This window comes from Bufo bufo, chromosome 1, assembly GCF_905171765.1.
Source record: "Bufo bufo chromosome 1, aBufBuf1.1, whole genome shotgun sequence".
In the NCBI taxonomy this organism is placed as follows: Eukaryota; Metazoa; Chordata; class Amphibia; order Anura; family Bufonidae; genus Bufo; species Bufo bufo.
In genome coordinates this window covers 679,808,872-679,836,819 of record NC_053389.1, presented here as the reverse complement: position 1 = coordinate 679,836,819, position 27,948 = coordinate 679,808,872, and the positions used below count along the sequence as shown (strand labels likewise).

Sequence of the window (27,948 nt, the reverse complement as noted above, 5' to 3'; positions counted from 1 at the left end):
TTGTACCTTTTAGATAATAAAACTGTTACTCAAGAAAAGATTTTTTTTTTAGTTTTTATAATTTTTTTGGTAACAATCCAGCAAGATCTTATAGCACAAGCTAAAGGTGATTTGATGGTGATCCTCTTTATCCTGAATGTCTCGATGTCTTTTCAGGGTGCACCACATTGACCAGTGATGAAAATCACATCCAGGGTTGAGGGGTTCTCTCTGTGCCTCTGCAGGATTGCTTTTTTTTTTTTTTTTTTTTAGGGGGGGGGGGGGGGGGGGGTAAGGGATAGGTTTTGGGTAAGGGATAGTTTTTTTAATTCTTTTCTTGGGGGGGGGGGGGGGAGGGGTAAGGGATAGGTTTTTTTTCTGCAGAGATGGTTTGCTGCAGATGAGGGGTAGTTGGTGATACCCCTTGGGAGTCTGTTGTTGTTGACTCCAGATGGCTGATTTGTTCTATGGCAGGTAGTGTTTTGGTGGGAAGCTGGTTCTTGGTCCTGATGTTTTTTTCGACCAGTCTACGCTCAGGGCATGACGCCAAAGGAACCCGACCAATACGGTGACAATAAGACAGCAGACAGCAGCGTAGATGGCATAGCTGACATGGCTCTGGAGGAAGGTGAGGATGATGTCTTTAGTGGAGGGACCATGTTCGATCCTCTCCTCCTCTTCCTCCTGGGTAGGTAGTTTTTCTGCCAGAGCTCGATTGAATTCAGCTTCTATTTCCTCCATTGCCTTGGATTTAGTCTGCGTCACTGAAAAACAGAAGAGAATACAATAAATAAGGTGATGAGGAGAACGTTGTCTTCTGCAGTGCTGAATGAAAGACTGAGAAGTTATCAGAAATAGTTCTTTACTGTAAGAGCAGAGGCAGGAGGGGCTTCTTATCGTATATATTTATCCAAATGGTCTAGAAAAGAGAACATTCGAGAGAGAAAACTAAGTCTTACCATCGAGATAAAAGAATCTTCGGAGTATGATGTCATCATCCTCATCAATTATCTCACAGGCATAAGTTCCTTTATGGCTGACTCTGGTTGGCTTGATGTGTACATCCAGGTCATCCCCAATGTAGAAGTCTTTAAAGTTACTCAAATCCGTTTTTTTGATCTGAAAGTGAAAACATTGATGACATCGTATGAGACATGTGTCCTATGTGGAGTATAAATAGCAGTATAAATTTGCACTGTAATAGAATGGTATATGCGACTTACGTTTTTGGCGTACTTCCAAACAACCTTCGGATGATCAGGAAGGATAAAGGACGCCGTGCACCAGATTCTGGTCTCTTCCAGCTCTTCCACCTTGATGTCCTTAACTGAAATGGGAAACCACGGTCAATGACATGCAGCAATGAGCTAACGGGTTCATAAGAGGTTCCCAAACTAAATGGTAGAAATTATCTTACGGGGACAGGTCACCGGGATCTTGCAGTCCTCCTCAGCACATCGGCTGCATGAAAAGGTTCGGGCAGCTTTTTGAAGCCCTAGGGAAAGAAATAGAGAGAGGGGTCTAATGTCTGAGGTGAATGATGAGCCCATCATGTATGTAATGGAGGCCACTCCTCAAATTGTCTAATCTAATGACATTACTCACCGCATGGAGGTCTGCATTCCAACGGTGGATGACCTAATGGAAGAAATCAAATATGGTTAAGGATGGATGATGATATACCGTATTTTTCACCCCATAAGACGCACTTGCCCCTGCGTCTTATGGGGCGAATGCTGACAGTTTAACATCGCTGGATGCGATGTACAAGCGAGCGGGGGCCGGGGGAGGGACTGGGAGGAGGAGCTGGGGGCCGGGAATAGCGGCGGGGCGGTGCAGTCAGTGTACTATAGCCCCGCCCCTCGGGTATAGTAATATAAAATGTCTTATTCAATTAAAATTTATTACATATGCCCCCTCACTCCTAAATTCCTAATAGTACCTTACATCCTATTCCTAATAGGTTCTGTACAATGCCGGCAGGCAGGCCGGGCGGGCGGCAGCGTAACTTCCTGATGTCACGTGCCTGCGCCGCCTACTTTATAAATGAAGCAGGCGGCGCAGGCAAGTGACGTCAGTGAGTGACGCGCCGGCCTGCCTGCCGGCATTGTACAGAACCTATTAGGAATAGGAAGTAAGGTACTATTAGGAATTTAGGAGTGAGGGGGCATATGTAATAAATTTTAATTGAATAAGACATTTTATATTTGTATACTGGGGGGGTGGCGGGGGGCTGATTCGTGGATGGCACAGTTAAGGGGTGGGGGGGGGGGGGGCTGTGAATGGCACTGTTATGGGCTGGGGGGTCTGTGGAAGGCACTGTTATGGGGTGGGGGGTCTGTAGATGGCACATATATAACAGTGCCAGCCACAGATCCCCCCCTGTAACAGTGCCAGCCACAGACCCCCCCCTGTAACAGTGCCAGCCACAGATCCCCCACTGTAACAGTGCCAGCCACAGATCCCCCCTGTAACAGTGCCAGCCACAGATCCCCCCTGTAACAGTGCCAGCCACAGATCCCCCCCTGTAACAGTGCCAGCCACAGATCCCCCCTGTAACAGTGCCAGCCACAGATCCCCCTGTAACAGTGCCAGCCACAGATCCCCCCTGTAACAGTGCCAGCCACAGATCCCCCCTGTAACAGTGCCAGCCACAGATCCCCCCTGTAACAGTGCCAGCCACAGATCCCCCCTGTAACAGTGCCAGCCACAGATCCCCCCTGTAACAGTGCCAACCACAGATCCCCCCTGTAACAGTGCCAGCCACAGATCCCCCCTGTAACAGTGCCAGCCACAGATCCCCCCTGTAACAGTGCCAGCCACAGATCCCCCCTGTAACAGTGCCAGCCACAGATCCCCCCTGTAACAGTGCCAGCCACAGATCCCCCCTGTAACAGTGTCCGTCATCCACAGATCCCCCCTGTAACAGTGTCAGTCATCCACAGATCCCCCTGTAACAGTGTCCATCATCCACAGATCCCCCCTGTAACAGTGTCCATCATCCACAGATCCCCCCTGTAACAGTGTCCGTCATCCACAGATCCCCCCCTGTAACAGTGTCCGTCATCCACAGATCCCCCCTGTAACAGTGTCCGTCATCCACAGATCCCCCCGTAACAGAGTCCATCATCCACAGATTTCCCCCCGTAACAGTGTCCTTCACAGATCCCCAGTAATAGTGCCATCCACAGACCACCATTAGTTCCAAACCCACCAAAAGCACACCTTTTGGTTAAAAAATATTTTTTTCTTATTTTCCTCCCCAAAAACCTAGGTGCGTCTTAACGGCCGGTGCGTCTTATAGGGCGAAAAATATGGTATATAGAATATGTCTCCTGGCTCTTTATGAGGATCTTTAGTCACTTACTTGCGACACGATCTTTCACACCTTTGACAAATTCAGCCATCTTTTTGTCAAACTGTTCTACCCAAGCTGGTGGAAAAAAAAATTGGGAAAACTTATATTTACTATTTATGACTCAAAAGAAATTGGGGAAATTCTTGAGATTTCAGGAACTTACATAGTTTTTCAATTTTCCTGACCTCTTTTTCAAAGGTCTTGAGATACTTTCTGATGTTCTGTATCTGGTTGAAGGCTGTAAGGAGAAGACACATGAGATTTAGGACATTGCCTACAGCGCTTTATGATGGAGATGGGGCTATCTGGATAGATAGAATGTAGAAGAGATTTCCTGCTCGGACAACTGTTAACCGCCTCCGGACCGCCTAACGCAGGATCGCGTTCCGGAGGCGGCAGCTGCAGACAGAGTCACGCATATACGCGTCATCTCGCGAGACGCGAGATTTCCTGTGAACGCGCGCACACAGGCGCGGGCGTTCACAGGATCGGAAGGTGAGCGAGTGGATCTACAGCCTGCCAGCGGCGATCGTTCGCTGGCAGGCTGTAGATGCGATTTTTTTAACCCCTAACAGGTATATTAGACGCTGTTTTGATAACAGCGTCTAATATACCTGCTACCTGGTCCTCTGGTGGTCCCTTTTGCTTGGATCGACCACCAGAGGACATAGGCAGCTCAGTAATAGGTAGCACCAAACACCACTACACTACACCCCCCCCGTCACTTATTAACCCCTTATTAACCCCTGATCACCCCATATAGACTCCCTGATCACCCCCCTGTCATTGATCACCCCCCTGTAAGGCTCCATTCAGACGTCCGTATATTTTTTACGGATCCACGGATCGTATCCGCAAAACACATACGGACGTCTGAATGGAGCCTTACAGAGGGGTGATCACCCCATATAGACTCCCTGATCACCCCCCTGTCATTGATCACCCCATTGTAAGGCTGGCTCCATTCAGAGGTCCGTATGTGTTTTGCGGATCCATGGATCGTATCCGCAAAACACATACGGACGTCTGAATGGAGCCTTACAGAGGGGTGATCACCCCATATAGACTCCCTGATCACCCCCCTGTCATTGATCACCCCCCTGTAAGGCTCCATTCAGACGGCCATATGTTTTTTACGTATCCACGGATACATGGATCGTATCCGCAAAACACATACGGACGTCTGAATGGAGCCTTACAGGGGGGTGATCAATGACAGGGGGGTGATCACCCCATATACACTCCCTGATCACCCGCCTGTAAGGCTCCATTCAGACAGCCATATGTTTTTAACGTATCCACGGATACATGGATCGGATCGGCAAAACACATATGCACGTCTGAATGGAGCCTTACAGGGGGGTGATCAATGACAGGGGGTTGATCACCCCATATAGACTCCCTGATCACCCCCCTGTCATTGATCACCCCCTTGTAAGGCTGGCTCCATTCAGAGGTCCGTATGTGTTTTGCGGATCCACGGATCCATGGATCGGATCCGCAAAACACATACGGACGTCTGAATGGAGCCTTACAGGGGGGTGATCACCCCATATAGACTCCCTGATCACCCCCCTGTCATTGATCACCCCCTTGTAAGGCTAGCTCCATTCAGAGGTCCGTATGTGTTTTGCGGATCCACGGATCCATGGATCGAATCCGCAAAACACATACGGACGTCTGAATGGAGCCTTACAGGGGGGTGATCAATGACAGGGGGGTGATCAGGGAGTCTATATGGGGTGATCACCCCCCTGTCATTGATCACCCCCCTGTAAGGCTCTATTCAGACGTCCGTATGTGTTTTGCGGATCCGATCCATGTATCCATGGATCCGTAAAAAACATATGGACGTCTGAATGGAGCCTTTCAGGGGGGTGATCAATGACAGGGGGGTGATCAATGACAGGGGGGTGATCACCCCATATACACTCCCTGATCACCCCCCTGTCATTGATCACCCCCATGTAAGGCTCCATTCAGACATTTTTTTGGCCCAAGTTAGCGGAAATTGTTTGTTTGTTTTGTTTTTTTTCTTACAAAGTCTCATATTCCACTAACTTGTGTCAAAAAATAAAATCTCACATGAACTCACCATACCCCTCACGGAATCCAAATGCGTAAAATTTTTTAGACATTTATATTCCAGACTTCTTCTCACGCTTTAGGGCCCCTAAAATGCCAGGGCAGTATAAATACCCCACATGTGACCCCATTTCGGAAAGAAGACACCCCAAGGTATTCCGTGAGGGGCATATTGAGTCCATGAAAGATTTTAATTTTTGTCCCAAGTTAGCGGAAAGGGAGACTTTGTGAGAAAAAAAATAAATAAATCAATTTCCGCTAACTTGTGCCAAAAAAAAAATAATTCTATGAACTCGCCATGCCCCTTCATTGAATACCTTGGGGTGTCTTCTTTCCAAAATGGGGTCACATGTGGGGTATTTATACTGCCTTGGCATTTTAGGGGCCCTAAAGCGTGAGAAGAAGTCTGGGATCCAAATGTCTAAAAATGCCCTCCTAAAAGGAATTTGGGCCCCTTTGCGCATCTAGGCTGCAAAAAAAGTGTCACACATGTGGTATCTCCGTACTCAGGAGAAGTTGGGCAATGTGTTTTGGGGTGTCATTTTACATATGCTGGGTGAGATAAATATCTTGGTCAAATGCCAACTTTGTATAAAAAAATGGGAAAAGTTGTCTTTTGCCGAGATATTTCTCTCACCCAGCATGGGTATATATGTAAAATGACACCCCAAAACACATTGCCCAATTTCTCCTGAGTACAGCGATACCAGATGTGTTACACTTTTTTGCAGCCTAGGTGGGCAAAGGGGCCCACATTCCAAAGAGCACCTTTAGGATTTCACAGGTCATTTTTTACACATTTTGATTTCAAACTACTTCCCACACATTAGGGCCCCTAAATTGCCAGGGCAGTATAACTACCCCACAAGTGACCCCATTTTGGAAAGAAGACACCCCAAGGTATTTCGTGATGGGCATAGTGAGTTCATGGAAGTTTTTATTTTTTGTCACAAGTTAGTGGAATATGAGACTTTGTAAGGAAAAAAAAAATAATCATAATTTCCGCTAACTTGTGACAAAAAATAAAAAGTTCTATGAACTCACTATGCCCATCAGCGAATACCTTAGGGTGTCTACTTTCCGAAATGGGGTCATTTGTTTGGGTTTTTCTACTGTCTGGGCATTGTAGAACTTCAGGAAACATGACAGGTGCTCAGAAAGTCAGAGCTGCTTCAAAAAGCGGAAATTCACATTTTTGTACCATAGTTTGTAAACACTATAGCTTTTACCCAAAGCATTTTTGTTTTTACCCAAACATTTTTTTTTTGTCAAAGACATGTAGAACAATAAATTTAGAGAAAAATTTATATATGGATGTCGTTTTTTAAAAAAAATTTTACAACTGAAAGTGAAAAATGTCATTTTTTTGCAAAAAAAAAATAATCGGTGAATTTCGATTAATAACAAAAAAAGTAAAAATGTCAGCAGCAATGAAATACCATCAAATGAAAGCTCTATTAGTGAGAAGAAAAGGAGGTAAAATTCATTTGGGTGGTAAGTTGCATGACCGAGCAATAAACGGTGAAAGTAGTGTAGTGCAGAAGTGTAAAAAGTGGCCTGGTCTTTAAGGGTGTTTAAGCTAGGGGAGCTAGGGGAGGTGGTTAATGAGCTACAAGTAAAGCTTTAGTTGGCAGAGAAATAGCTCAATCCTGAGTGGACACATGTACTATATAGAAAATGAAGCCGTTACCTATCGAGATGTTATTCAGGGGGTCAAAGCCCCAGTGTAGCCTCTGGAGACATTCTTCGGCCCCCATTTTGTCCAGCGAGACCGCATGGTAACAAATGCTGGCTCTGTCCGCTGGGGTGGTGAAGCATTTCAGGCAAGATGTCGCTACCTGAGCTCCACATAGAAATACTATTATCTGCAGCAGCAGATAATAGGACGTAAAGAATCGCATGACGTATCGTCACTATATCCCTTCAGCCTGCGAACCTGAGAAAACGGAGAGAAGTAAGTATAAGTGGGGTCATTTATCAAACTGGTGTCAAGTAGAACTGGCTTAGTTTCCCATAGCAACCAATCAGATTCCACCTTTCAGCTTCTTTGGAAAATTGAAGGAGGAATCTGATTGGTTGCTATGGGTAACTAAGCCAGTTCTACTTGACACCAGTTTGATAAATGACCCCCTAAGGCTCCCACAACAGCTTGTACTAGAAAGATAATGAGGGATGGGTTTTGCACCATAAATATAATGGGAGAGATTTATCAAACTGGTGTAAAGAAGAGATGGCTTAGTTACCCATAGCAACCAATCAGATTCCACCTGTGAAAAATGAAAGGTGGAATCTGATTGGTTGCTATGGACATTTAACCACTTCCCGCAACACTCCCTGATCACCCCCCTGTCATTGATCACCCCCATGTAAGGCTCCATTCAGACATTTTTTTGGCCCAAGTTAGCGGAAATTGTTTGTTTGTTTTGTTTTTTTTCTTACAAAGTCTCATATTCCACTAACTTGTGTCAAAAAATAAAATCTCACATGAACGCACCATACCCCTCACGGAATCCAAATGCGTAACATTTTTTAGACATTTATATTCCAGACTTCTTCTCACGCTTTAGGGCCCCTAAAATGCCAGGGCAGTATAAATACCCCACATGTGACCCCATTTCGGAAAGTAGACACCCCAAGGTATTCGCTGAGGGGCATATTGAGTCCATGAAAGATTTAAATTTTTGTCCCAAGTTAGGGGAAAGGGAGACTTTGCTAGAAAAAAAAATAAAAAATCAATTACCGCTAACTTGTGGCAAAAAAAATAAAAAATTCTATGAACTCGCCATGCCCCTCATTGAATACCTTGGGGTGTCTTCTTTCCAAAATGGGGTCACATGTGGGGTATTTATACTGCCCTGGCATTTTAGGGGCCCTAAAGCGTGAGAAGAAGTCTGGGATCCAAATGTCTAAAAATGCCCTCCTAAAAGGAATGTGGGCCCCTTTGTGCATCTAGGCTGCAAAAAAGTGTCACACATCTGGTATCGCCGTACTCAGGAGAAGTTGGGGAATGTGTTTTGGGGTGTCATTTTACATATACCCATGCTGGGTGAGATAAATATCTTGGTCAAATGCCAACTTTGTATAAAAAAATGGGAAAAGTTGTCTTTTGCCAAGATATTTCTCTCACCCAGCATGGGTATATGTAAAATGACACCCCAAAAAACATTGCCCAACTTCTCCGGAGTATGGCAATACCACATGTGTGACACTTTTTTGCAGCCTAGGTGGGCAAAGGGGCCCACATTCCAAAGAGCACCTTTCGGATTTCACCGTCTATTTTTTACAGATTTTGATTTCAAACTACTTTGCACGCATTTGGGCCCCTAAAATGCCAGGGCAGTATAACTAGCCCACAAGTGACCCCATTTTGGAAAGAAGACACCCCAAGGTATTTCGTGATGGGCATAGTGAGTTCATGGAAGTTTTTATTTTTTGTCACAAGTTAGTGGAATATGAGACTTTGTAAGAAAAAAAAAAAAAAAAAAAAAATCAGCATTTTCCGCTAACTTGTGACAAAAAATAAAAAGTTCTATGAACTCACTATGCCCATCTTAGGGTGTCTACTTTCCGAAATGGGGTCATTTGTGGTTTTTTTTCTACTGTCTGGGCATTGTAGAACCTCAGGAAACATGACAGGTGGTCAGAAAGTCAGAGCTGCTTCAAAAAGCGGAAATTCACATTTTTGTACCATAGTTTGTAAACGCTATAACTTTTACCCAAACCATTTTTTTTTTAGACATGTAGAACAATAAATTTAGAGAAAAATTTATATATGGATGTCGTTTTTTTTGCAAAATTTTACAACTGAAAGTGAAAAATGTCATTTTTTTGCAAAAAAATCGTTACATTTCGATTAATAACAAAAAAAGTTAAAATGTCAGCAGCAATGAAATACCACCAAATGAAAGCTCTATTAGTGAGAAGAAAAGGAGGTAAAATTAATTTGGGTGGTAAGTTGCATGACCGAGCAATAAACCGCTAAAGTTGTGAAGTGCCGATTTGTAAAAAAGGGCCTGGTCACTAGGGGGGTATAAACCTGTGGTCCTTAAGTGGTTAAGCCAGTTCAACTTTACACCAGTTTGATAAATCTCCCCCAATGGGTCTAGCTGAATTATTTATTGATGTAGAACTACAAGTCACAGCATGCCCTGAAGTCTAGAGGCTTTGTTGTAGAGATGGAGATTTGAGATCTGTATTGGGTCCGGAATCTCCAAAGCCTGAAGAAAGGAGGGTATGGATTTGGGAAGGGGGCACTAATTTCTCAGCTACAGGTACGGACATGGTAATGATGGAGTACTCACGTGTCACATCCAACTGACGAGTGACTGCTCTGTGCCCAGTGCCTCCTTATATACCCCGATGACATCACAATAGAGATTGCTGCTGGGTGACATCACAATGCACAAGCATGGTACTAGGTGACATGCAGAGCGGCCATCTTTCCCTACAAAAATACCATCCATCAAATAATAGTTGTTTTAGGATTCATACAAAATAATGACATAAATGAACTTAAAGCCTGAGGCGCTTTCACTGCGACTGAGAATCAGTTCATTCATCTGAATGAGGCTTGGAGAAATCCATGTGCTTCGAGCCAAAACAACACCATTCACAAAAATGCGATTCGTTACCGCGAAGCGTGAGGAAATTCGGATTTGATGCGAATCTAATTTTTCATGTAATTCGGATCGATTTCCTCATTGTCAACTTTGAGTCACGCATCTCTACACAGGACATTTTAAAGCTAACATTTAGTTTTTTAAATTCCCTTTAAGGCCTCATGCACACGACTGTATTTTTTTGCGGTCCGCAAAACGGGGTTCCGTTGTTCCGTTATCCGTTTTTGTTTATGTGTGTCTTCCTTGATTTTTGGAGGATCACCAGACATGAAGGAAAGTGTAAAAAAATCTAAGTCAAGTTTGCCATGCAAATGATAGTGAAAAAACAGACGCGGACGACAATCTTGTGTGCCTCCGTGTTTTTTCACGGACCCATTGACTGCTTCTTCCATTAGAGTGGGTCTTGTGAATGCAAGGTTTGGAGTCCAACATTTTTTGAGACCTTTCTCTGATCCACGTCCGCTTGTGAGACCGTGCGGAAAAATCAACGCGGCCTCCCTACCCACCCCCTCCAGGTACCTATCCCCAGGGGTGAGACCCGTGCCCTTACCAGTGGAAACCTGTTGCTGGTCAGATATAAGGACAAGAGGGATGTCCTTGTACTGCAAACTAAGGCAGGTCGGTCAGGATAGACAGGTAAAGCTCTTCCTGAATACTGCTCCAAAGCTGAAAATTGTGTACTAGAGGAGGGCAGTTACTAAATAAAACTTCACTTTTAATAAATATAAGGGTAAAAAATGCCCCTACAGACAAACAAACATGTAAGTAATGGTGGTATAGAGGCTCATTTGGTCATGGAGATAAGATCATGAAAGACTTCAATAGTAACATAGTACATAAGGTCGAAAAAAGACATTTGTCCATCCAGTTCGGCCGGTTATCCTGCAAGTTGATCCAGAGGAAGGCAAAAAAAAAAGGACAAAATGAACCGCATTACGGATCCTCGGAATGGCGTACGTTTCCATTTAGTCATTTTATAAGGAGTGTGTAGGAGATACGGTCACAGTGTAAGCAGTGTGTAGGTGATACGGTCACGGTGTAAGCAGTGTGTAGGTGATACGGTCACGGTGTAAGCAGTGTGTAGGGGATACGGTCACGGTGTAAGCGGTGTGTAGGTGATACGGTCACGGTGTAAGCAGTGTGTAGGTGATACGGTCACGGTGTAAGCAGTGTGTAGGTGATACGGTCACAGTGTAAGCAGTGTGTAGGAGATACGGTCACAGTGTAAGCAGTGTGTAGGTGATACGGTCATGGTGTAAGCGGTGTGTAGGACATACGGTCACAGTGTAAGCAGTGTGTAGGAGATACGGTCACAGTGTAAGCAGTGTGTAGGAGATACGGTCACGGTGTAAGCAGTGTGTAGGTGATACGGTCACAGTGTAAGCAGTGTGTAGGGGATACGGTCATGGTGTAAGCGGTGTGTAGGTGATACGGTCACGGTGTAAGCAGTGTGTAGGAGATACGGTCACAGTGTAAGCAGTGTGTAGGTGATACGGTCATGGTGTAAGCGGTGTGTAGGTGATACGGTCACGGTGTAAGCAGTGTGTAGGAGATACGGTCACAGTGTAAGCAGTGTGTAGGAGATACGGTCACAGTGTAAGCAGTGTGTAGGAGATACGGTCACAGTGTAAGCAGTGTGTAGGTGATACGGTCATGGTGTAAGCAGTGTGTAGGAGATACGGTCACAGTGTAAGCAGTGTGTAGGAGATACGATCGTTTAATTCTCCATCGTCACAGTATTTATAGTTACCTCATCAGTATTAGGGTCCATTCACACGTCCGTTTTTTCTTTCCTGATCTGTTCCGTTTTTTGCGGAACAGATCTGGACCAGATCTGGACCCATTCATTTTCAATGGGTCCTGGAAAAAATTGGACAGCACAATGTGTGCTGTCCGTTTCCGTTGTTCCATTCCGCATGTCCGTTTAAATATAAAACATGTCCTATTCTTTTCTGCAAAATTCGGATCCTGGTACAATACAAAGTCAATGGATCCGCAAAAAACGGAAGACATTCGGATGTCATTACGTATGTCATCCGTTTTATGCGGATTCCGTTCCTGGAAATTACATTTTAATTTTTGGAATTTTTTTTTTTTCAAAGAAATCCAAACAACTTTATTTGCTTATTGAAATTTATACATGTTTCCGTTTTTTGCGGATCCGCAAAAAACGGATGACATACGGAAACATTTTCAGGAACAACGGATCCGCAAAAAACGGACCGAAAATCGGGATATAGAAAAATACTGACGTGTGAATGTAGCCTTACAGTCACTCACATTGGTTGAATTGGCACATGGATACACATGTGAGCAGTAACGCCACGTCAAGGCTCCAACCCTTGTTACTGACCAGTCACACACACCATACTTTTCATTCATACGGATTTGGTATTCCAGATGTTTTGGACTACACTTCCCATAATGCTTTGCCAGCATGATGGGAGATGTAATTCACAGCATGTGGACGGCCTATGGTTGCCGACCTCTGACCTCGCGGTGATCACAGTACACAATGCTGAAGTAGCGGTGCAAACAGGAGCAGCTTGTCACCTGTCAGAGGGCGCGGGCCTCAAACATGGGCTTCTTCATTCCTCTTCAGGTACTTCGTGTTCCATAGGAGAACATGCTGGTCAGAGTTGTGACACACAAAAAAAAAAACAGGTTAGAGTAAATGGCAGAACAGACACAGTGCATGCAGACTGACGGTCCACATATATACAGCAGACAGACACACAGATTGTGGGAGACACACAGACGGAGATTACTGAATCCAGTGAGCGACGGATTTGGTGGCAGATGTGGGGCAGTCCCTCTGGCTGGGGGGCAGCTTCTCATCCTTCTCCGAGTGACGAGATGGCTGCAGTTTCATAGGAAAAAGCATGCCATGGCAGAGGAGATCTAGGGAAAAATTTTTTGGTTGAAAATAGGGTTGTACACATCTAACACACAGGCCACACGTACTGCACAGCTCCCCCAAATATAACGCACAGCTCCCCCAAATATAATACACTGCCCCCCCACATGTAATGCACAGCCCCCCATGTAATACACTGCCCCTCATCTAACGCACAGCCCCCAAATATAATACACTGCCCCCCCACATGTAATGCACAGCCCCCCATGTAATACACTGCCCCTCATCTAACGCACAGCCCCCAAATATAATACACTGCCCCTCATCTAACGCACAGCCCCCAAATATAATACACTGCCCCCCCACATGTAACGCACTGCCCCTCATGTAACACACAGCCCCCAAATATAATACACTGCCCCCCCACATGTAATGCACTGCCCCTCATCTAACGCACAGCCCCCACATATAATACACTGCCCCCCACATGTAACGCACAGCCCCCCATGTAATACACTACCCCCCATGTAACGCACAGCCCCCCATGTAATACACTGCCCCCAAACATCTAACGCACAGGCCACCACAATATACTTCACAGACACCCCCAATCTAATGCAAAGACCACCCCAATAAATAGCCCAGACACCCCCCAATATACTGCGCAGACAGCACCCCATATACTGCGCAGACCCCCCAATATACTGCGTAGACAGCCCCCCAATATACTGCGCAGAGAGCACCCCATATACTGCGCAGACCCCCCAATATACTGCGCAGACAGCCCCCCAATATACTGCACAGACAGCCCCCCATATACTGCACAGAGAGCACCCCATATACTGCGCAGACAGCACCCCATATACTGCGCAGACCCCCCAATATACTGCGCAGACAGCCCCCCAATATACTGCGCAGAGAGCACCCCATATACTGCGCAGACCCCCCAATATACTGCGCAGACAGCCCCCCAATATACTGCACAGACAGCCCCCCATATACTGCACAGAGAGCACCCCATATACTGCGCAGACAGCACCCCATATACTGCGCAGACAGCCCCCCAATATACTGCGCAGAGACAGCCCCCCAATATACTGCGCAGAGACAGCCCCCCAATATACTGCGCAGACAGCACCCCATATACTGCGCAGACAGCCCCCCAATATACTGCGCAGACAGCCCCCCAATATACTGCGCAGACAGCCCCCCAATATACTGAGCAGACCCCCCAATATAATGTGCGCAGGCACCCCCATATACTGCAAACATGTCTGAGTGTTGGGAGCAGGGAGAGACTGACCTGAGCGCCGCGGTAGTGAGATTTGATAGAACATTTTCGTTATGATAGAGCTCCCTGTCCGCCGCGCGTGCGCACTGGCCCATAATTTTTGCCTACCCTCTCTGCTAAGGCTCCCGGCGCATGCGCGTGGGCCATAAATCTAACCTACCGCCCCCCCGGCGCGTTCACATTCACTTGCCGTGAAATGTTGGTACCATAGTTAGTTCTTGCGCAGGCGCTAACACACCTTCTTTTCAGCCACTGAGGTGGCGAGCTCGGCGACACACCTCCTTCTGAGCCTTCCGATGCTTCTACGTCACTACCGGAAGTGACGAGCGTACCAACTTTTTACAGGTACCAACTATTAACGGAACAGCGGCCACTGAACGCATCCTGACAGGCGAACTTCCGCTTCTCTCCGTTTCCATGGTGACAGCACTTCCCGCAGGCGCTTGACTGAACCGGAAGACGCCCGCTCCTTTTTCTTCCCCCAGTGGCTACTTTCACTTTAGTTCCTAGCAGAGACCCATCTTCTTGCTTCTTATTCTGTGTGGAGTCACGGAAGCCACCGTGTAGGTCAGTGTCCGGGCTGTAGTCGGGTGGCGCTAGAGCTCTGTCTGTAGGTGGGACCGCTGGGGGGAAGGGGTCGTATGGTTCACATGCACTTGGGATACGGCCGGAAGACCACCCCCACAGACAGGCTGTCACCTCTTCACTTACCTGGGTCTACAGAGAAGTGTACACTGTGGCCCCCAGGTATATACTGGTACAGGCCAGCAGTGGAGCAGTTGCCTATAGCAACCAATTAAATCACTTCTCTCATTTTCTAACCAGCAGTGAATTAATGAAAGCAGGCCTCTGATTGGTTGTGCTGGGGCCTAGACATGGGACAGTATATGAAGCTGACCTATGGAGAAATCAGTAATATCCAAAGCAGTTATCTTTAGAGAGTCAAGAAAGTTTACTTTTCATCTATTTCTGGGACAGCTAAGTGACTAACAATATGGCTGCCTACACCGTTGCTATGCGTGTTGTCACTCAGCTTTCTCAGGCTCCTCTATGGAGGACTTGACTAGTTACACAAGTGAGCTCTAGCCTTTTAACAATGGGGATCCCCTGTGGTGGCCCCCGCCATCTACCAGTGGCGCAGACAGTGTAACAAAGCCTGTGCAACCAAATTTTGATGCACAGGCGTCTTGCAACTTTTATATACACCAAAACCGGGCATAGCCTTCTTAGGAAAATGACCCCCATTGTCTTAAAGTCAGAGGATCTGTCACCACCCCTGACATGCCTGATTTAATAGCTTCATGCATTCCCCAAATTCGTCCATATCGCATCCGTTTTGTTTTTTTTTGCGGTTTCATTGTATATGCCCATCCTTGTCCGCAAAACGGACAAGAATAAGACATCCACTATTTTTTTTGTGGAATGGAACCACAGACAATGGACACGGAAAACAAACGGTTGACTATCCGCATTTTTTAACAGCTCCATATATTTCTTTGGGTCCGCATCCTATCCGCAAAAAAAATAATGAACGGACGCGGAAACAAAATACGTTCGTATGCATGTAGCCTTATGGAGAGAAAAAAATCCAGACTGCGCCAGTCACGAAGTGACACTGACAGAGCCTGGTATGGAGTGGTAAAACAGCCCCACAAGTCGCAGCCACCAATGTTGTTTCATCAAGAGGAGTAAAAATCACTGTATTAGGGCTCATGCACACGGCCGTAGCGCTGTTCTTCTGGTCCGCAAATTGCAGATCCACAAAACACTGATCTGGCCGTGTGCATTCCGCGTTTTGTGGAACAGAATGTCTGGCCCATAGTAGAACTGCCCTATCCTTGTCCTTAAACAAGAGTAGGACATGTTCTATATGGATGCGGACAGCACACATCTTTTGCTGCCCCATTGAAGTAAATGGGTCCGCATCCTATCTGCAAAAAATGCGCATTGGATGAGGACAAAAAATACATTCATGTGCATGAGCCCTTACATGCTCTTGAAGTAAAAAAAAAGGTTGACTTATGTAGTGAATGAGTGTTGTGTGCACTAGGTCCAGGGATTGCATGCTGTCTTAGGCCTCTTGCACATGGCCATTGTGTGTCCGTTCCGTGCATTGGGGACCGCAGTTTGAGGTGCCCAATGAACGGACAACATCCGTGCTGCGGCCGGGACGGATCGAGACCCATTCAACATGAATGGGTCCGTGATCCGTCCGCACCGCAAAAAAATAGAACAAGTTTTATTTTTTTGCGGTGCAGAGGCACGGACAGAAACCCCACTGAAGCACTCCGTGGGGTTCCGATCCGCGCTTCCGTTCCGCATCTTCGTGATTGCGGACCCATTCAAGTGAATGGGTCCGCATCTGTGATGCGGAGTGCACACTGGCCGGTGCTCGTGTATTGCGGACCCGCCGTATGAGGGCCGCAATACAGCCGCGGGCACACAACGTTCGTGTGCAAGAGGCCTTAGGCATGGGTTCCACCTTGATCCACCCAAAGAGCATAAAATAAAATACATAAAAATGCCCAGTGCACCGCCAATACAATTAACGGCTTCTTTATTATGGAGTTCATAAGCAAAAACAGCAATATTTCGGCATACAGCTCGAGGAAGAAAGGTTGCTGTTTTGCTCATATGTTCCATAATATAGCAGTAAGTAATCGTCAGTGATGCATCTACTACTTCTAGATCACTGTATAACCATTTAGAAGAAGGGCGAAGCTGGGTAAAAAGTTCTGTAGGAGCTATAATGGTGTCACGTAGAATTCCCAGAACTAAAATATTATCATTCCTAACATGGGAGAAGAAATGCAACTGAAATAAGGAAAAGTGTACTCACAACCTGAAATAAATGTCTTTGGAAATGGAAACTGTTAATTGATTGCTGGTGTTTCTCTTTTAGGGGGTTACTAAGGGAGGACGGTAATGGCGTCAAAACGAGTAGATGCTCCGGAGCTTCCTGACTTCACCATACTGAAGAGGCTAGCACGAGACCAGCTTATCTATCTTCTGGAGCAGGTCCTTCACATCTCTTACCTTCATTTACATGTTAACCAGAAATCACCCCTTAAAGAGGTTGTCCACGTTATTTTTATTGATGACCTATCCTCAGGATAGGTCATCAGTATCAGATCGGCAGGGGTCCGACACTCGTCACCCCCACCGATCAATTGGTTGAAGAGAAGGCGTGCGCTGTACCAGCACAGCCTTCTCTTCACCCTTTACCTACCCGCCGTCGACATCGCAGCGGTGAAGAGGTATGATTTCACCTAAGCCATCCCATTCACTTCTATGCGACGGCTCCTTCCTATTCAAGTATATAGGAAAGAGCTGTCCCATTGAAATGAATGGGACGGTTTGTAATTACACCTGCTCACCCACCGCTCCTGTGGGGACAGCAAGCAGGTAAACAATGAAGAGAAGGCCGCGTTGGCAGGGAGCGCCCCTTGTCTAAAACCAGCTGTTCGGCGGGGGTCACCGGGTGTCGGACCCCCGCCGATCTGATATTGATGGGTCATCAATAAAAGAGAGAAGACTCCTTTAATGCAGACTATGGTTTTACAGCAGGGATCAGCAACCTTTGGTACCCCTGCTGTTATGAAACTACAACTCCCAGCATGCTTCATTCTCTTTTATGGGATTTCTGAGAACAGCTGAGCAATTGTGCATGTTGGGAATATAGTTTCACAACAGCTGGATTGCAGGAGGTTGCTGACCCTTGGTCTACAGCCGAGAGCAGTCTATAGAGACCAATGTAAACCGCCATCTATAGCATGCCAACACACTAAGAACATTGCAGACATTTGGAATCCTTTACAGCCGCACTACTTTGTGCAAGAGCAGAAATGGGACTAATATATTGAAGAAGTTAACATAATACTCTAGTATTTTAGCTTTTGTATTAGTGGTTCAAGTTACTGCAGGTCCAGATTTACAGCTGCTGAAAATATTCCCAGTGCCCCGCAAAGTCTGCAGATAAAGCTTAGTAAAAACCATGGAGGAACATCTGGCCAATTTATTGAGAGCCGCACACCTCTTAATACATTTGCTGCATCTTCTGCTGTCTGTGCGCCAGAACTGAAATTTATTCCAGCCAAGAGCAAAGCGGAAAAATCACCAAAATGTTGTTAAATGAGTCGGGCCATGGAGCTGTGGCCGGCCTCCCCCTGCCCACCCCCTACCCACTTTTTTCTAAAAATGGCAATGGTATCAGAAAAAGATAAAACTCACAAATTTTGTCTCAGACTGACACTTGGGACTATGGTAAATTACACCCCCCCTATCTTTTTTGTGCTTCGTAGAATTGCATGTAGAAAAGCCTGTGGATTTACTGTATTTTAATGCAAAATTTGAGACGAATATCTGAATCTAATACAGAAAGTGTGAACATATTTTAGGGCATTATGATGGTCTATCCTTAGGCCATATTGATGACCTATCCTCAGACCCCATCAGTCGCTGATATCTGATTGACGGTTGGCAGGGTCCAACACTGATAGTCCGCTGTTGTTGGGCACTGAAATGGACGGCATCAATACTGGCCAAATGGGAGAGGCTATAAGAAAAGAAAAATCCTGCTGGAGTCACATCAATACTGGGGCTGCAAAATTGGAGTTCTAGAGGGCATGACAGGTCCTCTTTAAGGCTGGGTTCAGACCTGAGCATATTTGATATGCGCGTTTAACGCGCGTTTGTGTCGTGCGTTTTTGTCGCGCGTTTGTGTGATTAACAGCAGTGTCCTATGGCTGCAAACGCGGGACAAAACGCCCCACAGAAGCTCAAGAACTTTTTTGAGCGTAGGGCGTTTTTCAGCGCGTTCAAACTCGCTGTAAAACGCTCAAGTGAGAACCAGGGCCATAGGGAAGCATTGGTTTTCATGTGTTGAGCGTTTTACAGCGCGTTTGAACGCGCTGTAAAACGCTCAAGTGTGAACCCAGCCTAAAGGGGTGCTTTCTCACCTGTGCATTGCAAGCAGTCCATGGTCTGCAGCTGTGATGTCTGACCAAATGAGGACAAATAACTAAGGCCTAGTTTAGACTTCAGTTATTTGATCAGTTATTTCCATCAGTGATTGTGAGGCAAAACCAGGGAGTTGAAAGCACAGAACAGGTGCAGATGTTTCCATTATACCTGATCTCTGTGGAGGCTTCATTACTGGTTTTGTCTTACAATCACTGATGGAAATAGCTGAAGTTTTTTTCTTTTTTTTGATTGTGGGTTTAGTGTCCCTTTAAGGCGAGCGTGACGGATTCAGTCCGGATGCGTTCAGGATGCGTTCAGTGAAACTCGCACCATTTTGCAAGCAAGTTCAGTCAGTTTTGTCTGCGATTGCGTTCAGTTGTTCAGTTTTCTCGCCCAGTTTCCTTGGGGGACACAGAAGACCTTGGGTATAGCTCATCTCCATAGGAGGCGTGACACTAAGTGAAGACTGTTAAGCCCCTCCTCCACAGCTATACCCTCAGCCTGGAGAGAGAGACTGCCAGTTTTTGCTTAGTGTCCAAGGAGGCAAGACACTCCCTGCTCTGCAGGGCTGGTTTCTCCTTGTTTAAATTTTAGATTTTTATTTTTTTCTTTTCTTTTTGTTCCAGATCATCAGGGACAACAGAGACGCACTAGACCTCTCTGTTTCTCCCGGGGTTGAGCTGCGCCAGTGCCGGTCACCCGCACTGCTGCCTCCCCCACAGAAGGCAAGGTGGATCAGGGCAGCCCAGCTCCCCTACATCCCGCCAGCGCAAGGGTCGCCCGCACGCCAAGTCCCTCTTCCAGCGTCCTGCCACTACGGTGCCAGTAGCTGAAGGGGCGACCCTGCTGGAAAGGACCGAGGGTGAAGACGGCTGTGGTAAGAGAGAGGCTTCTCCAGCCCTACGTTCCCCTCCCTGGCCTCCTGCGTGCTGGACCCCCATGCTGGTCCCGGCTGGACCTACGCTGGCCCCTGGGGTGCCGTAGGTGAACAGCCATGTTTCTGGCTCCAGGGCTGTCGCTCATATCTAGCTGTTGCCCAATAATTATATAGCCCCACACCACCACCATACTGGTGACCGCGGGGCGACAATACAATGCCCCTCCATAGGGGATTGCACAGGGGTGAGCATTGCATTGCTGTGGAGGAATATAGGGCCAGAGACCTGCTCCTAGCTGCCCCTAACACAGGGGTTATGCCGACCCTCCCCCTTACCGGTCGCAGATTCAGTACAGGGGGCCTGCGCTAGCTGCCCCTGTCTCTCCTCTACGGGTGCCTGTCCATTAGGGCAGGGGGTGCAGTGCTGGACTTCAGGGTCTCCCTCCTTACCGGTGTGCTAGGGCCAAGGGGCCGCTCCAGACGCTGCCGGACGCAAGGACCTCGCGGCCTGCATGTGGAACGCGATGCTCCAACAGGCCCCAGCCGACTGCTGATGCTTCCGGTCGGCCGGGTGCCGCAAACTTTGACCCAGGCTTTGGCCTGCTCGACCGCAATCCGGTCCTCTGTCTCTGCCGGCCCGCGGGGTGGGCACCCGCGGCCGTTGGTACATGCGTCAGCCGGCTCCCTCCAGGTCCCGGCTGACCGTCGTTGCCTCCTGGCCGGCCGGGCGCCGCAAAAATCTAGGCCCCGGCTTCGTGACCTACTAGGCCGCAAAATTCCGGCCTCGGTTGGAGGGGGCGGGAACGTCTCGCGGCGCGAATTCTTCCCGCCCGCAGGTCCCCCGCCCCCCAGGGGATCGCAGCGCCGCCCCCCAGGCCGGATCTTTGTTAACCTGTTGGGTACCGGCCATCTCCAAGGGCCGGCTCCCATCTAGAGGACCCCCTCTATGTTCTGGTGGGCTTCCTAATAAGCCTGTACGAGGCTGTGCCCCTGTATGGTGGCCCCTTTCTTGTCTCAAGAGTGGTTGTGTTTTTAAAAAAAAAAAAAAAAAAAAAAAAAGGGCTTCCATGGCGGGAATGGCTGCGCAGGATGCTGCAGCATGATACAGTAGTGCTGGCCGCACGCTATGCCCCCCTTCCGTAGGCAGCATGTCGCGCTCCCCGGCTGCAGTGCTGGCCAGCTGCATGTCTCCTTTTTAGGCGGACCCTTGCCATCTCCCGGGATACGGCGCTGGCCAAGTGTAGGCGCCCCTCTTCCGCCCGTTCTATGGCAGGACGTCACCTCTCCAGTTATGGTGCTGGCCATGGGCATGAACCCCTTCCTAAGTGGAATTCTGCGCTCTCTGGCCGCAGGCTGGCCATGTGCATAACTCCCTTCTATAGGTGGAATACTACATTCACCGGATCGGTGCTGACCATGGCACGACACCCCCCTTCCTTAGGGGAACGCTGCACTCACTGGATTTAATGCTGGACAGGTGCATGACCCCCTTCTGGGGCGGAATAATTGCACTCTCACCGGATACAGTGCTGGCCATGTGCACGACCCCCCTCCTTAGGGGAACGCGGCACTCTCACTGGATTCCCTGCCGGCCATGTGTGTAACCCCCTTCTTAGGCGGTACGTTGCACTCTTACTGGATTCACTGCCGGCCATGTGCATGACTCCCTTTCATAAGCGGAATGCTGCACTCTCATTGGTTTTGCTGCCGGCCTTGAGCATGCCTCCTTCTCTCAGGCGGCATACATACACTCTTACTGGCTGGGGTTGTTCTCTCGCGGTAGGTTGCTGGCCACGTGCCTGACCCTCTTCCATGGTTGGGTGCTTGCACCCTCACCGGATCCACTGCCGGCTATATGCATGGCCCCCTTCCGTGGGCGGTGTTCCGCACTCTCGCTGGATTGCTGCCGGCATGGCCATGCCTCCTCTCCTCAGGCGACATCCATGCACTTTCACTGACTGGGTGTTATTGTGCCAGCACATTGCCGGCCAGGTGCATGACCCCCATCCATGGCGGGATGCTCGCGCTCTCCTGGGATGCGATGCTGGCCATGTGCACCCCCCCCCCCCCCCCTTCTGGGAGGATCACTGCACTTTCACCGAATACGTTGCGGGCCGTGAGCATGGCTCTAACAGGGGTGCGCTGCTTGCACTCCCTTTGGAAATGGTGCTGGCCTTGTGCATGACCACTTCTCATTCCATGGGCGGAAATTTGTATGCTCTCGAGATTCACGGCTGTCCTTGTGTATGCTGTACTGGACGTTCCCCTTTCATGGGCGGAGTAGTTGCACTCTCACGAAATTCGGTGTTGGGTAGATTATTGCACAATCATTTAATGCTAGGATAATCCAGTGCATGCCCCCCTTTTCACCAGGTCCTTTTGGTGCGGGCCTTTGCACTCTTGCCATCTGCAGATTTTGCCAGGTACCTTCCCCCCTTTTTCCGGGCGGACTGCTTGCGTTCCATCGCATGCTGGTACTGGTCTTGTGCATAACTCCTTTTCAGGTTGCACTTTACATTTCCGTGGATACTGTGGGACGCTGTGGCTGTGCGCTCTGTGCGTTGTTTGGGCCGTGTATGCCTTCTCCTCCCGTGGGTGGGTTGGCCTTCTCGCTGCCTGCAGGGTTGCTAGTACGTATGCCTCCCTTCTTCCTGCGACATACTTTTTTCTCTTGGGGTGAGGTTGCTTGTCGCAAGCTTTGCACTCTTCTCTGAGGAGATCATTCTGTCCACTTATGAGCCCAAGGTGTTGTTGTCCAACACGCAACAATGAATGCTCAATGTATTCACAGCTGTATATCTTGTATATACGTAGACGAGCTCTGCTGGCTCGCTATTGCACTGAGCTGAGTGGTACCCTTTTTTCTGGTGTGGTCCCGTTGTGTCGGCACCCACCTTGTTCGTTGGCCTTTCCACCTGGGGAGTGTTCGGGGTTCCTTGATGCGTACCCATTCGTCATCCCGTGACATTGTTTCCCCACGCAACCGGTCGGGGTCGAGAGTGTTGTCTGCAGTGCCGCTCGACTTCTACGTTGGCTCTGGCGGGACTACGGTTCCCTCGCCTACTACCATTTCCTCCTCTCGGATGCAGTGTGGTATGGGTCCTTCCTATTGGCGCCCTTTGCGCTTCAGTCTGTTGCTACCAGGTTCAGACTGCTCCTCTCGGGTAGGTCACCCAACTCTTCTTGGGTGCTTGATTATCCAGGTCCTGGGGACCTCCACTTTTGGTTTCTTCAGGGTATTCGCCTGCTGCGAGGCGGTGTGCAGGTCGTCTCACAGAGTAGCGGGGATTCGGCTCTGCTTTTCCTCGCCGGCTCGGTTTTTTTGGCTTCTGCTCTGGGTTTGTCGCTCCAATATGGCTTCTGCCCCGGCCAGGCCTCAGAGGCTGTTCCGTCGTTGCCCCCCCCCCCCTCTGGGGTGAGCATGGTTGTTCAATTGGATGGTTCCGGTGTTACTTGCGGTCTCGTACCATCTCCCTCGTTCTCGCTGGCAGTACTAGCTGTTTGCCGGGGCTACCGCGTTTTGTCCTCCCACTGGGTGCAGATTGCCTTTCCATTCTGGGCATATGGTCCTGCGGGACTTACTTTCTCGGTAACTTGGGAGGACTACCCTTCGGTCAAGATTGTCCTTGGATCTCCCACACCGGGACTGTAGAACTCCTTTCTTTGGTGGCTACATCGACTTGGACTTGGCCTGTCTTGTCTGGGCATCTGTCGGATGCTGGGCAGACCCTTCCGGTTTCTTCCGTCTGTCCTTCTGCCCCCCCACTCCGGTTGGATACGGGACTATGTTGTTCGGGGGCCGACAGGACCGTGTTTTTCCGATCCTTCGGCCGTGTTACTGGTCTGCGCCTGATCACATTGGGTTTTCTCCCGCTTGCTGGGTGATTCCTGCGAGCACGCTAGTGTTCGCTCCCGACTGTGCTTCGTCCAGGTTTGGTTGTCGGACTTAGGGTTCTTACCTGGGGTTTTGTGGGAAGCGGGGCATTCCCCCACTCTGCCTTTCTCTCCCTTGGTTTTGTCTTTCTCTAGTCCGGTCTGACCCTGGGACTTGGACTCTGTTACTTGAAGTGTCAAGTGTCTGCGCTGTCCTTCCCCTTCCAGCGTTTCCTGGCCCTCCTGGGCCTTGTCATGACCTTCTTCCACAGAGTGGCTCTTTGGTTCCTCTTTACCGTTTTCCTGGTTCCGCCCTGGGAACTACATACTGAGCTCTCGGCGCTCCAATCTTTCCCTTGGAGCCGTTGCAGAAGTTCTCCCTACTCCTTCTGTCCTGTACAGTTGTGTTTCTGTTGCCATCATGTCTGACGGGTGCCTGATTGGCGGCCCTTCGTGTCTGTGCCTTCTGTCCTTTTCCAGGACAGGGCTGTTCTCCGTTCTGTCCCTTCCTTCCTTCTGAAGGTGGTATCTGCCTTCTTATCAACGAGGCTTTCGTCCTTTTCCTCCCATCCCCGGGAACGGACGCTTTACCGTTTGGAGGTTGTTGGGCCTTGCAGTTGTTTACTTGGAGATCTCCGACTCTGGTCGGCGTTCGGTCTCTTGTGTTTCCAGGAGGTCAGTGCAAAAGGTTGGTGGCCTCCAGGGTGGCTTCCTCCGCTTTCTCAGAGTGGCTTTTGCTGTGGTTATCGCACCAATGGCAGGGTTCTGCTTTCGGTGTCACCGTTCATTTCACCAGAGCGGTCGGTGCCTCCTGGGGCGGAGGCATTAGGTTTCGGCCATTCATTTGTGCAAGGCGGTCACTTCTTCCTTGCACACCTTACCGAGTTCCACAGGGTGCATACTCGGGCTTCGGCGTATGCTGCCTTGGGCCGCCTGGTCTGCAGGCGGTGGTTTCTTGATGCCTTCGGGTGCTTCGCCTTGGTGCTGTGGTCCCTCCCCTCTTGGACTGCTATTGAACGTCCCAAGGTCTTCTGTGTCCCCCAAGGAAACTGGGCGAGAAAACGAGATTTTTGTATAACTTACCAGTAAAATCTCTTTCTCGCTCTTTCCTTGGGGGACACAGCACCCACCCATTCTTGTTTTTTCTTTACACGGTTTCCGAGTTTGTTTTACCCGTCGGGTGTTGGCTTGTTGGTTCCACTTTTGGACTTTGCCTTTTCTCACTACTTGGACACGCAACTGGCAGTCTCTCTCTCCAGGCTGAGGGTATAGCTGTGGAGGAGGGGCTTAACAGTCTTCACTTAGTGTCACGCCTCCTATGGAGATGAGCTATACCCAAGGTCTTCTGTGTCCCCCAAGGAAAGAGCGAGAAAGAGATTTTACTGGTAAGTTATACAAAAATCTCGTTTTTTCCGCACGGGTGCAATGCGATTTGATGCTTTTTTCACGTGCGTGATAAAAAACTGAAGGTTTACAAAAACATCTCTTAAGGGTTCTTTCACACTAGCGTTATTCTTTTCCAGCATTGAGTTCCATCCTAGGGGCTCAATACCGGAAAATAACTGATCAGTTTTATCCCCATGCATTCTGAATGGAGAGTAATCCGTTCGAGATGCATCAGGATGTGTTCAGTCCAGTCTTTTTGCCTTTTCAGGACAGAGATAATACTGCAGCATGCTACGGTTTTATCTCCGTCCAAAATCCCGGAACACTTGCCGGAATTCTTGATCCGGCATTTTTTCCCATTGACATGCATTAATTAATGTCGAGTGTTCCGGCAAAACGGATCCGGCATTGCGGTATAGGCATGCTCAGACCGAAAAAAATGTGAAAAAAATAGATGCCGAAACCGGAGAGAGATGACACCGGAGAGACGGATCCGGCATTTCAATGCATTTGTCATACGGATCAGGATCCTGATCCGTCTGACAAATGCCATCAGTTTGCACACGTTTTGACGGATCCGGCAGGCAGTTCCGGCGACGGTACTGCCTGCCGGAATCCTCTGCCGCAAGTGTGAAAGCACCCTTAGCAACCATCAGCGAAAAATGCATTGCATCCGCACCGGCTTGCGGATGCAATGCGTTTTTCACTGAAGAGCCAGTCTCTTCTATGGGGCCAGGGCTGCGTGAAAAACGCAGAATATAGAACATGCTGTGATTTTCACGCAGCGCAGAACTGATGCGTGAAAAAAAACAGTCATGTACACAGACCTATTGAAATGAATGGGTCAGGATTCAGTGTGGGTGCTATGCGTTCACGTCACGCATTGCACCCGCGCAGAAAACTCGCTCGTGTGAAAGGGGCCCAACAGTCACCACGTAATGCTTCATTTCCGCTGTAGTGAAGCTGGAGCTACATGAAAATCAACTAAAACTGCTTGCTGAAAGTCCCAGCAGCAGGACGCCCTATGATCTGCTTATCTTCAGGGGATTTTTCCAGCATAAAGGCATCGTTCAAAGCGAGCGACTCCTGTGGCTGAAGCGTTCTATTAAGTTTCCAGCATCTGACCTCTGAAGTGCAGGCATGCCCTAAACCCACTGAGGAGACCGGCTATGACACTGCCCACTACGGATCCACACTGCCCACCGTCAAAGGACGATGTGTGGTCATGAAATATGTTTTGTCCATGTGCGCATCTTTTCATCTAAGATTTGTTCTACTTTCAGCTCCCGGGAAAAAAAGATCTGTTCCTTGAACCCGACTTGATGAGCCCATTAGATCGGATTGCTAATGTCTCCATATTAAAGGTACCATAAAATATATTTGGGGTGGAGCAGTCACTAGTGTTCTATGGTGGAATTAAAGAGGACCTTTCACTGATTCTTACCCTATGAACTAAGTATACAGACATGTGGAGCGGCGCCCGGGGATCTCTCTGCACTTACTATTATCCCCGGGCGCCGCTCCGTTCTCCTGCTATGTCCTCCGGTATCTCCGTTCCCTAAGTTATAGTAGGCGGAGTCTGCCCTAGCGCTGGCCAATTGCATTGCAGAGCTCACAGCCTGGGAGAAAATAACCTCCCAGGCTGTGAGCTCTGCGCTGCGATTGGCCAGCGCTAGGGCAGACTCCGCTTACCATAACTTAGGGACTGGTATCTCCGCCTACTATAACTTAGTGAGCGGAGATACCGGAGGGCATAGCAGGAGAACGGAGCGGCGCCCGGGGATAATAGTAAGTGCAGTGAGATCCCCGGGCGCCGCTCTACATATCTGTATAGTTAGTTCATAGGGTAAGAATCGGTGAAAGGTCCTCTTTAAATATATTAATGAAGTGTTTATTTTCTTCCTATTATTTTATTTTTTTTGTTTAGCAACATGACATTGACAAGCTGTATAAGCTGGAGAACAAACCCATTTATACCAACTCCGACCAGTGAGTAATGGACACGTCTTTATCTCTTTTTATATTATTGGAGCATATCAGTTGTTTTTCCTATTGTCATTTTTTTTTTCACCTGATACAAAAAAGATAATGAGACAATAGTACTACAATATAAATTTCATCTGAGGCCCCATGTTTAAAAAGGGGTTATGCAGGTTTTAACCCTTAGAGGACCCTGAGATTTTCCATTTTTGCGTTTTCATTTTTCACTCCCCGCCTTCCCATAGTCCTAACTATTTTTCTGTTCACATAGCCTTATGAGGGCTTATTTTTTGCGGGATAAGTTGTACTTTCTAATGGCGTAATTTATGGTTGCATACCATGTAGTGGGAAGCGGCAAAAAATTTCCAAATGGGATAGAATTGGGAAAAAACACAATTCTGACTAAGGTTTATTTATTTATTTTTATTTATTTATTTTTTACACCGTACACTATGCGGTAAAATTGACCTGTTATCTTCATTCTCCAGGTCAGTATGGTTACAACGATACCACACTTGTATAATTTTTCTTGCGTTTTCATATTGAATTATTTTTTTAAACCTTTGAGAATTTTTTTTTATTTTTCACCATATTCTGACCCCTAGAACTTTTTTGTTGTTATGTGTATGGGGCTGTGTGTGGGCTAATTTTATGCGGGGGGAAAATAATAGCATTCTGAAT

General features: G+C 48.0%; 2 protein-coding genes across 2 annotated transcripts in view; one reads left to right on the top strand and one right to left on the bottom strand.

Moving 5' to 3' along the window:
- Positions 1-440: 440 nt before the first annotated feature.
- Positions 441-14,279, bottom strand: LOC120985906 (sperm acrosome membrane-associated protein 6-like). The gene is made up of 11 exons (XM_040414124.1): positions 14,202-14,279; positions 12,595-12,942; positions 9,724-9,866; positions 7,113-7,358; positions 3,501-3,575; positions 3,347-3,412; positions 1,585-1,617; positions 1,397-1,474; positions 1,203-1,306; positions 939-1,098; positions 441-743 (listed from the first exon to the last, which is right to left on the bottom strand). Exons 4-11 carry the CDS (start codon positions 7,321-7,323, stop codon positions 445-447), a joined length of 1,026 nt encoding a protein of 341 aa, XP_040270058.1. The 5' UTR covers positions 7,324-7,358; positions 9,724-9,866; positions 12,595-12,942; positions 14,202-14,279; the 3' UTR covers positions 441-444.
- A 429-nt stretch (positions 14,280-14,708) lies between these two features.
- Positions 14,709-27,948, top strand: part of VPS33B (VPS33B late endosome and lysosome associated) — a 53,442-nt gene continuing 40,202 nt past the window's right edge. Inside the window, exons 1-4 of the mRNA XM_040414123.1 lie at positions 14,709-14,756; positions 17,092-17,207; positions 26,571-26,651; positions 27,215-27,276. Of these exons, the coding sequence (XP_040270057.1) occupies positions 17,115-17,207; positions 26,571-26,651; positions 27,215-27,276 (236 nt within the window). The 5' untranslated portion in view covers positions 14,709-14,756; positions 17,092-17,114. The remainder of the gene's footprint in view (positions 14,757-17,091; positions 17,208-26,570; positions 26,652-27,214; positions 27,277-27,948) is intronic.

Coding starts and splice junctions, on each gene's coding strand:
- LOC120985906 (XM_040414124.1), bottom strand. CDS start 7,323: ATGCGATTCTTTACGTCCTATTATCTGCTGCTGCAGATAATAGTATTT. Junction 3,576..7,112: donor CCTGAATAACATCTCGATAG/GTAACGGCTTCA, acceptor TTCTCCTTACAG/CCTTCAACCAGATACAGAAC. Junction 1,475..1,584: donor GGAATGCAGACCTCCATGCG/GTGAGTAATGTC, acceptor TTCTTTCCCTAG/GGCTTCAAAAAGCTGCCCGA.